General features: G+C 33.0%; 1 protein-coding gene across 2 annotated transcripts in view; it reads left to right on the top strand.

The window, feature by feature from the left end:
* The window catches only part of AP1G1 (adaptor related protein complex 1 subunit gamma 1), a 53,353-nt gene that overhangs the window by 20,418 nt on the left and 22,112 nt on the right, over positions 1 to 10,823 (top strand). The window contains exons 4-8 of one of the 2 annotated variants that reach the window (XM_044663130.1): positions 1,947 to 2,043; positions 3,993 to 4,069; positions 4,881 to 4,889; positions 9,514 to 9,609; positions 10,691 to 10,771. In XM_044663130.1, coding sequence (XP_044519065.1) covers positions 1,947 to 2,043; positions 3,993 to 4,069; positions 4,881 to 4,889; positions 9,514 to 9,609; positions 10,691 to 10,771 — 360 coding nt within the window. The remainder of the gene's footprint in view (positions 1 to 1,946; positions 2,044 to 3,992; positions 4,070 to 4,880; positions 4,890 to 9,513; positions 9,610 to 10,690; positions 10,772 to 10,823) is intronic. The other variant, XM_044663128.1, reaches the window with a different exon arrangement.

Raw genomic sequence — 10,823 nt, 5'->3', positions numbered from 1 at the left:
GGAGTTAAAGCAATTGTATAAAACATCAAGCCATTCCCCAGTTGATAAATGGGCAAGGGACATGAATAGGCAATTTTCAGGTAAAGAAATCAAAAGTATCAATAAGCACATGAGAAAGTGTTCCAAATCTCTAATAATTAGAGAAATGCAAATCAAAACAACTCTGAGGTATCACCTCACACCTAGCAGATTGGCTAAAATGAAAGAAGGGGAGAGTAATGAATGTTGGAGGGGATGTGGCAAAATTGGGACATTAATGCATTGCTGGTGGAGCTGTGAACTGATCCAGCCATTATGGCTGGCAATTTGGAATCATGCTCAAAGGGCTATAAAAGAATGCCTTCCCTTTGATCCAGCCATACCATTGCTGGGTTTGTACCCCAAAGAGATCATAGATAAACAGACTTGTACGAAAATATTCATAGCTGCGCTTTTTGTGGTGGCAACAAACTGGAAAAGGAGGGAATGTCCTTCAATTGGGGAATGGCTGAACAAACTGTGGTATATGAGGGTGATGGAATACTATTGTGCTAAAAGGAATAATAAACTGGAGAAGTTCCAGGCGAACTGGAGAGACCTCCGGGAACTGATGCAGAGCGAAAGGAGCAGAGCCAGAAGAACTCTATACACAGAGACTGATATACTGTGGTAAAATTGAATGTAATGGACCTCTGTACCAGTAGCAATACAATGACCCAGGACAATTCTGAGGGATTTATGGTAAAGATGCTACCCACATTCAGAGGAAGGACTGCAGGAGAGGAAACATATAAGAAAAACAACTGCTTGAACGCAAGGGTTGGGGTGGACATGATTGAGGGTGTGGACTCGAAACTACCACACCAATGCAACTACCAACAATTTGGAAATTGGTCTTGATCAAGGACACATGACAAAACTAGTGGAAATGTGCATCGGCCATGGGTGGGTGGGGGTGCGGGGGGGGGGTTGAAGGGGAAAGGTGGAGCATGAATCATGTAACCATGTTAAAAATGAATATTAATAAATGTTAAAAAAAAAGTTCAGTTAAGAAAAGAGTGACATGAGAAGTCGAATGGACCAAATAGAAAAGGAGGATTAAAAGATCATGGAAGAAATTCAGTCTTTAAAAATTAGAAATAGGTAAGTGGAAGCTAATGATTTCATGAGACATCAAGAAACAATAAAACAATCAAAAGAACGAAAAAAGAAAATATGAAATATCTTATTGAAAAAATTGACATGGAAAATAGATCCAGGAGAGACAATTTGAGAATTATTGGACTACCTGAAAGTCATGACCCTCCCTTTCCCCCCCCCAAAAAAAAAACCTAGACATCATATTACAAGAAATGATCCAAGAAAACTGCCCTGATATTCTTGAACAAGAGGGCAAAATAGAAATGGAAAGAATCCACAGATCATCTCCTGCAATAAATCCTCAAATGACAACTCCCGGGAATATTATAGCCAAGTTTCCATGCTAAAGAGAAAATACTGCAAGGGACCAGAAAGAAACAAGTCAGATATGGAGCCCCAGTCAGGATTTCACAGGATTTGGCAGGTTCCATATTGAAGGACCTTAAAAAACAAGATGTTGAGAGTACATAGGACACACAGTATCCTTTGCTTCCATTTCCCAGAAGTTTAAGTAGAAGAAAATGTATAGTATCAAAGAGAATGCACTCCCAAATTAGTCACTGGATAATTTGCTTTGCATGAGTTGTTAATTAATTATGCAATTGGTCCTAATATCTTTGCTTTGAGAGATAGCATTATGAATATAGGATCAAGTGAAGTAGGATGCAGTAGTAGCATTAATTGATAGACAGGAATTTTTTTTGTAACCATCAAGTACTTCTCAATGCATTCATTTTTTAGAAGTAGTCATTAATTATATTTCTTAAAGATAATGATTTTGTTTAAAGCAAAGGGAGCTAATCTTTTGTCACTTTATTTCTTTATAGGCAGCACTTTGTGCTGTACATGTCATCAGGAAGGTACCTGAACTTATGGAGATGTTTTTGCCAGCCACAAAAAATTTATTGAATGAAAAGAACCATGGTAATGTATTCTTGGAGCTTTTACAAGGTGTTAGTGGGCAGGGTTGAGGTTGGAATCCAGGATTATCTTATGTAAAGGTGAAAGAAGTTGTTATTTGACTAATACCCCTTGATGGATGGGTTCCAGTAAAACCCTTGTCACCAAGAATATCTCCCATAACTAGGTACTATAGTACCTGAATCTTATCATTCTTTGAACCAAGAGTTGTTGTTTCCCTATAGTCCTTTAAAAAAAATGAGGCAAATGCTCTTCTGAGGCTAATATATTACATTATCACTAAAGTGCACCTTAGTACATTTTCTAGGGGTTGATCTTTGTTTCTAGAGGCCTATGGTTTTAAGCCCATTTCATAATAGTAGTAAATTTTCCATTATGTCAGGGGTGGGATTGATGATAATCGTTTTGGTATCCTTGTAACAGGTAGGAAATTTATAGAAATTTCAGAAGAATTAAGTGGAATTTGTAATTCTTCAAGTGAATCCAAGAAATAATAAGGAAGTTCTTTTTTGAATGACTAAATTGCTTAGTGAACTTATTTTATTTTCTTCAAAGTGTTGTATATGTAAATGTTGTAGATTTCCTTTTTTCCCCCACCCTGGAATTTCCAAAAGAATATCTTTCCTGTCATCCCAATATATGTAGGCTAGAATGAAGTTTTAATGTAGGCTTCATCTGAAAATTTAAAATCTGTCTCAGTTTCTCTCTCAAATCTCTTATCAACTAGCTTAATAACTTAGTAGTATATAGGAGATATATTTTGTATCTCTCCTGAATTTATCTTTGTACATATTTTCCTATGGGTATTTGAAGGATTGAAAGATTTAAACAAATTTTCTAACAAAGTTACACCATATATGCCAATACTGGCCATATAATAAAGAATGTCATTATATCTTGGTTTGACAGTGAGTTGATAAATATTTATTAACTCAACATAATGAAAGTGACAGCACTACCTAAATTAACATATTCAGTTCCATACCCTTTAAACTTCTAAAGGATTACTTTATAAAACTAGAAAACAATAATGAACAAATTTATCTGGAGGAGCAAAAGGTCAAGAATTTCTAGAGAAATAATTTTTTAAAAAGGTGTAGTAGCAATACCAAATCTCAAACTATACTACAAAGCAGTAATGATCAAAGCTATTTGGTACTAGTTAAAAGTGAAATAGATTAGGTATACAGCATATAGATGCAGTCAACCATTGTATAATGTTTAATAAACCTAAACGCTCTACCTACTGGAAAATTGAAAGTATGGAAGAAATTAGGTATAAACAACAACTTACACCAAATAGCAAATGGAGCAAGACTTAAATATAAAAGACAATATCATAAACAAGTTAGAAGAATGAACATCATACCTTTTGTGGTTATGACCAGGGGGAGAGAATTCATGACCAAACAAGGGATAGAAAATATCAGATAAAAAGGACAATTTTAATTACTTAATATTGAAAAAGATTTTGCACAAACAAAACCATTGCTTGTAAAATTAGAAGGGAGATAATTATCTGAGGAAAATGTTTGTAATAGATTTCTCTGATAAAGATTTCTTATTCAGGATATAGAGGAACTGATTCAAATAAGAACAAGAACTATTTAGTCAAAAGATTAACTAGGTATTTTCAAAGGAAAAAAACAAAGCTATCAACAAATATGGGGGGAAAGGCTCCAGATCCCATGTTATTAGAAAAATGCAAATTATAAAACAACTTTGAAATTCTATCTCATACCCATCAGTTGGCAAATATGAAAAACAAAAATGAAAATACGTAATGGGGCAATCAACACTGTATCATACCCCTTGGAGTTGTGGAGTGGAGAAGATAGAAAAGAAATAAAAAGTTACAATTCCTGCTTTTGAGAAATTTAGTCTTAATTGTCATTAAGCTGATGAGAGTGAGCCTAATTCATGCCTCGTATATATATATTTTTTCTGTTCAGGTGTCCTTCACACATCTGTTGTCCTACTCACAGAAATGTGTGAGAGAAGCCCAGACATGCTAGCACATTTCCGAAAGGTAAGGTACAAATCAATACGTTTCTAAATTGACCCCCTTTTTTTCTGCAAAGTACATGAATTTTCTTATCAAAATCAAACTTCTTGTTGTATGGAAGGAAGTTGAGGAGCTTAATCTTAGAGGAGAATTTAGCTAGTCTTTATTTTGCAGTTGGATCAGGAGACAGAATATGTACTTTGAAGGCTGACAGTGTTGTTTGTCTTTTGCCTTTTTCATGTTAAAAAAGAGGTTTTTCCAAAAGCCTGACTTTTGGCAGACAGTAATCTGTGTTCTATGTCCATATTTCTTTTTTTTTTGCACTTTTGAAATAAAAAAGTGAAGTAGGAAATAATAATTAGATAACTTGTGGCAGTCATTTTCTTTGTTCTTAAATTTTTGTACCCCAGATATTAAACTGAAGCTTTTTTTCTAATTTTTTTCCAGTGCCTCTTTTACCCGGTCTGCCTCCTCACTGTTTGTTTTAGGCAACAGACTCCCCATGTATGAGTAGTTATTTTTATTCATCCCTTATGGAATGAATAGTGGGTTAAAAATATTTCTGCTAGTTGTGATTCAGGCTGTAAGGGATACTAAGAGAGAGTGGAAATCTTTTAGAAACCTTTTCTCTATTTAATATATGATAAAAGTATTGGAACCCTTCATATATTAGAGCTAGCGGGGTTTTGACAGTTTTTTTGGTAGTATTTTTTTCTTCTAGATGTGTATGTCTTGATTAAATTATTGTAAAATAGTATGAGACCCGTATTTGTCCCTAATGCTTGCTTTATGTGTTTTGTTCCTGTTTTCTGTTTGGAATCCTGCTGTATGTTAGAATGAAAAGGTAAGAATTAACCCTCTTTTAGATGGTGCATGCTGGCATTAGGTCCTTAGAAGCTTTTGTGTATCCATCCACAAATGCAGCCATGATAACTGTAACACACTAATGCTGTGGCTCTGCTTGTGATTTATTACATGAATGATTTATTTTAGTTTTTACTTTGCTAACTCCTTGTAGTCTTGGGTTTTTTGGTCTTGCCATTTACACTCCACAATCAGCCTTGGATTTCAGTTGTCGCCTGTTCTGAATCAGGAGCCTATTTCTCTGCCATTTTTTCTTCACCTTGAGAAATGTTGAATGATTTCTCAGTGACTTTGGTCATGCTAACTCTGGGTCACTTTGGACATAAAATGTTTTTTACTTCCTTTTGGAATAGATAAAGGAAACCAGGAGGACTCTAGTCCTTTTGTAGGGGAATATGGACAGCTTCCTACTTTGAGAAGCTCTGTAGGTAATTCTGAGCAATGACATTGAAACTTGTAGCAGGCCTTTTTCACTTCATCTGAATTTTGCTAATAGTGTTGAAGTAGGGGGAATGAGCAGGGCATTGAAGGGGGTGAAGTATGTAGGCATTAACTGATCTTCCTGGCTGCCGCCTTTCTCACTGTCTTCTTATTTTGTTTGTCCTGTCATTTGGTTTTAGTAACTTTCATTGTATTTAAAAAAACCAGGTTCTAAGAATTTGAATGCTTAGTACTTAGTCATCTGTGATGTGCTGGCCTTTTGATAGTAATTAAGACCATCCTTGCTTTGTAGAAGCTTAAAGGGAAAAGACTGCTCTGAGTTGAGCCAGATTTTCTTCATTGTCTTGGAATATATATAGGACAAAAAACATTGGTCATTAGGGAAATACACAAGAAATTTTTAATGAATATAGATGCTTTTTCATTCTAAAGAATTCCTGTACCTTATGGCTAATACAAATTTGCCCATCAAGTGAAGAGATTTAATAAGGATTCTATTTTGATTTTGCAGCTTATACTTAGAGTTCAAAGGATAGGCTTAAATTAGTTTTAACTGCCAAATTGTTCAAATTAGATTCAGTCAACTCCTGAATATTGGCCGCATCACTGGAATTCATATTTGAAAATGAATATTTGAATTGCATTCCTTCTGAATAGCTTAACTGCATATATAAACCCCACTTCTCTTTCATCTTTTTTTTTGGAGTGGAAAGAGAATCTATATGATGAAGAGAAAGGAATGGAATAAAATAAGAACCATCATTGTCTAAACCATTTAAAAAAATTCAGGTGTAATTCATTTCAGCTTGCCTGGGCTGTGCAGTAAGTTAATAACTCCCTTTGGCTCTTGGAGTTGCTTATTTGGTCCTCTCTGTAATATAGCAAAACTGAATTTTTCATTAACAGATTTGAAAAGTTCTTGAAAATCTTGTGATATGAAACGTTTTGAGATAGCCGGCTGTGGCTAAATTTCAAGTGACTTTGGTAAACTATATAGTATTTGCCTAGTGTAGAAATGGCTTTAGTTTACTTAGGTTAATTATGCTAATAATCCAATATAAGCTGAACCCCTCCCCCCCACAACTTTTTTTTGACTTGTATAAAACCCAAGTGTGACCTATAATGGTATTATTTTTAAAAATGTTTATTTTTTTGTTATTCTGAACTTGACAAATACCAACAAACATGGACATTTCATTTACAAAGAATGGAAATTGTTTATGAAATGAAAAATATCTTATTTGTTACTTGTTTATTTTAAAAGTAGATTATACAATGGATAGAGAACCAGACCTGGAGACAAGAGGTCCTGGTTTCAAATCTGGCCTCAGACATGTCTTAGCTCTGTGATCGTAGGTGAACCACTTAACTATAATTCCTATCCCTTACCACTCTTCTACCTTGGAACCAAATTTTAATATTGATTCTAAGACAGAAAGTAAGGGTTATTTTAAAAAAAAAGAGAGAAATTATAAATTGAACACATTAGTTCCAAAGCTGGTTCTGCTTGTCTGTATCTCCCTGTAAACTTTCTACTATTTTCTTATGCACATTAAAAAAAAATGCTCTGCTGACATTTTATTTCTTTTCTTTTCATTATTTTGTGGCATTGCTATCATGAACACCCTCTCCCCAATTCTTGATTACAAAAAATTAAAAACCTTTCGTTATAATAAAAACCCGTAGTCAAGCAAAACAGATGCATATGTTGGCTGTGTCTGAAAATGTATATTTCATTCTACACCTCTAGTCTGTCACTTCTCTATCAAGAGGTGAGAAGCATGCTTCATTATCAGTTCACTGAAATTGTGGTTGGTCATTGCATTGATCAGAGTTCTTTTAGTTGTTTTTTCATTTTTTGAAACTATGTTGTAATTATATATATCTCAGCGTAAATGGTACATTTATAAAAACTGATCATATCATAGGGCAAATTAAACTCATTAACAAATGTAGAAAAGCAGAAATATGAAGCATGTCCTTTACCACAGTACAAGAAAAATCATCAGTAAAGGGCTTTTAAAAAAAGAATTCAAATTTAGAGATGAATAAGTTAAATCTTAAAGAATTGGTAGGGCAAAGAACTCAGAACCAGTAGAGACCAGTGTAAGCTTAAAAATTAATATACAATAACTCCCAGGTATTATATTTTATAAGATTTATTAATAATCATTTGAAGTAAAAGGAATGAAAAGACAAAAGTAAAAGCCTGAGTAAAGCCAGCGTTCCTGGCCACAAATGTAGGAGAAGAGAGAAAGATAATGGAGTAACACACAACTTATTTACAAAACATGAGGATGCAACTTGGGGACAAAAGAAAAAGGATTCTGGGAGATGGAGTCTTTAGGGTACAACATTCTAATTACACACCAGGTTGTAGCCAAGTCCACTAATCTTTACAAGGGAATTTATATATTATAATTCTGGTTGGTAAAAGAGAGAAAGGTTGAACATGCCACTTAAAAAAAAAAAAAGCACATTTCACAAAAACCCATCTAAAGATTGTCAGAAAATCAGAGATGAACAAATTTGAAAGAACAGTAAAACTAGTTTTCCTGAACAAATGGGTAAACCATTAACTAATCTGATTTTTTTGAAAGAGGAAAACCAATTTGCCAGTGTCAAAAATTTTAAAAATTCATAATAAATGTAGAGGAAATGTAAGAAATTATTAGAAGCCATTTTATTCAGCCTTGTGTCAGAAAAACTGATGGCAATATATATGAATGTTTATAAAAATCTAGAATATACAGATTGATAGTATGATAGAAAATTTAAATAATCTGATATCAAAAAAGTAAAATAAGCAGTAAATGAATTTTCCACAAAACCCAAGACCACCAGGATTTACAAGTAATAATTTCTGTTAGACATTCAAAGAATTAGTTTCATTAATATAAAAGATTTCCAAACATAGGAAAATAAGAGATCCTAGCAGATTTCTTGTTATACCTTTCTACCTAAATTAAAAAGAAACAAATCAGAGAAAGAAAATCATGAATTAATATCCCTAGTGGATATCAGTGCAAAAATATTGATTCAGATATTAGCAAAGAGATTACAGCAACAAACTGATTACATACTATATATAACTAGGTTGTTTTTATATCAATTCAGAATTCATTCAATATTAAGAAAATTGTAAATATATCCAACCATATTAATGTTAAAAAATAGTAAAAATCACACGCTTTTATCAATACTGGAAAAGCTATAACTTATTTGTTTTAAAAACATTAAAAAGTATAAGAATAAACCTGCCCTTAATATAACAAATAATAATTAGTATTATAATAATAAGTATTAGATCATGTTTGTCTGATTTTTGTGTAGAATACAAGAGATATAAAAATGTCTGCTATTGTTAATATATTACAAGTCAGGATGGCTTACTGCAAAGAGCTTATAGTCTCATTGGAGATATGTTATACATGTGACGACATGACAATTAAAGTAATAGCACAGAATAGTATATCAGGTGTTTATAATCAATATATTGATATAGAGTTATTTAACTTATTGATGGTTCTATACATCTTGTAGGTATATTACTAGATTTTAAAGGATAATATTGACAATGCTTCTCTCTGGAAGAAAAACCTGGCTGGGTTATTCCTTTTTGGTGGAAACATATACATTGCCTTCTGTTGAAGGATTTTTAACTATTTTAACTATATATAACTAAGATTTTGGCAGTAATATAGGTGTGGATAAATGCCATACCTGTTATCTTAATTTTTATTTGAAATAATTACCTAGCATAATAATCTAATATATATTAGAAGTATTTCCAGTAGTAGGCATTTAAACATGCTGGGATAAGTTTCTTTACTCGTGGCTGGCTCAGTACTCTCTGACTATAGTATTTGTAGTAGAACCAAGTCTTAAGTTGTTAATGCACATGGTTAAGAAAGTAGTTGGGTCTTATTTAAATGAAATACATTTCCTAAAAGCAAGCAAATACTTGTTCATTTTGAAATTTCATATTATTTTTTTCTCACAAAGTATTATTTATCATTGATTTTATCATTCCAATTTGCAGACTTGGAAGAAAAATATGCTTAGACTCACTCATGCATCCTTTCCTAAAGGCAGTGGATCTACTTCTCAAAAACCCTTTTTTGATATGGTGATCATTTTTTTAATGTCTTTATTTTTTTCAGCTTGTACCACAATTAGTTCGTATTCTAAAGAACCTTATCATGTCTGGATATTCACCAGAGCATGACGTGTCTGGGATCAGTGACCCCTTCTTACAGGTAAGGATAAAAAATGTTTGTCAAATTTGAACAATGGCTCTTTTTAGCTCTTTCTTTTTTTTCCTGGAAGATTGGGAATAATTGCTTTGAGTTTTAGTTTGTTTTTCTTTTAAATGATAGTACCTTTCTCACAGAGTTCTAAATAGCACTCAATATACTTTAAAACATAGATATATAAATGCAAGCTTTTATCTTGTACTATATTTTTTATTTTTTTTTTTTAATTTTTAAGATGATTCTTGTCTCCCTCCCCTCTTCCCTTTCCCTTCCTGTAGTTGACAAAGAATTCTACTGGGTTATACGTGTATATTATCACTCAACTTATTTCCATATTATTCATTTTTGTAATAGAGTGGGCTTTTAAAACCAAAACCTCAAATCATATACCCATATAAACAAGTGATAAATCATATTTTCTTCTGGATTTCTATTTCCTTAGTTCTTTCTCTAGCTGTGGATAGTATTCTTAGTTGTAAGTCTCTCAGAGTAGTCCTGGATCATTGCATTGCTATTTGATTATCCCAAAATGTTTCAGTTTCTGTGTATAATGTTCTGGTTCTGCCTATTTCACTCTGCATCAGTTCATGGAGGTCTTTCTAGTTCTTATGGAAATCAAGCTGTTCATCATTCCTTATTTGTGCTGTGTTTCTGAAGAGTGACAAATTGACTATTAATAGATTCAGATATTGAGATATTTCTAAAATTGGGAAGTGCTCAGTAAAATAGCATTTCCAAGTGAAATAACTAGAATGTAGTGTTACATTAATAGAATGAAAAGAAGAGATGATTCAGTAGTCAAGATGGATTTTTACCATAGACTGATGCTAGACTATTTGCTATTCAGGTATAAGTTATGAGCTGTGGAATATCTTTCTCCTAAACAGAGATAGAGAAATAGATGAGGTTTTCATTGTGAGAAGAAGCACGTATGCCATTTGTAAACATTCTTTTTAACCTCTCTGAAATGTGACACTTTCTATCTGCATTTGTTGCTTATGTTCTCAGTGAAATTTACACTCAGAGGTTGTAGAAGAAACTTTATTGAAGCATAATGTGTTGGCATTCTTTGTATTTACTCTAGGTGCGAATTCTGCGTTTACTAAGAATTCTAGGAAGAAATGATGATGACTCAAGTGAAGCAATGAATGATATATTGGCACAAGTGAGTAGACGAATAGAAAGATTTCATCTTTCTTGTCCACTTGAGAGAAGAT

The sequence above is a fragment of the Gracilinanus agilis genome, chromosome 2 (genome assembly GCF_016433145.1).
Source record: "Gracilinanus agilis isolate LMUSP501 chromosome 2, AgileGrace, whole genome shotgun sequence".
Lineage (NCBI taxonomy): Eukaryota > Metazoa > Chordata > Mammalia > Didelphimorphia > Didelphidae > Gracilinanus > Gracilinanus agilis.
The sequence above is the reverse complement of the archived record's forward strand: the minus strand, read 5'-3'. Positions and strand labels throughout refer to the sequence as shown.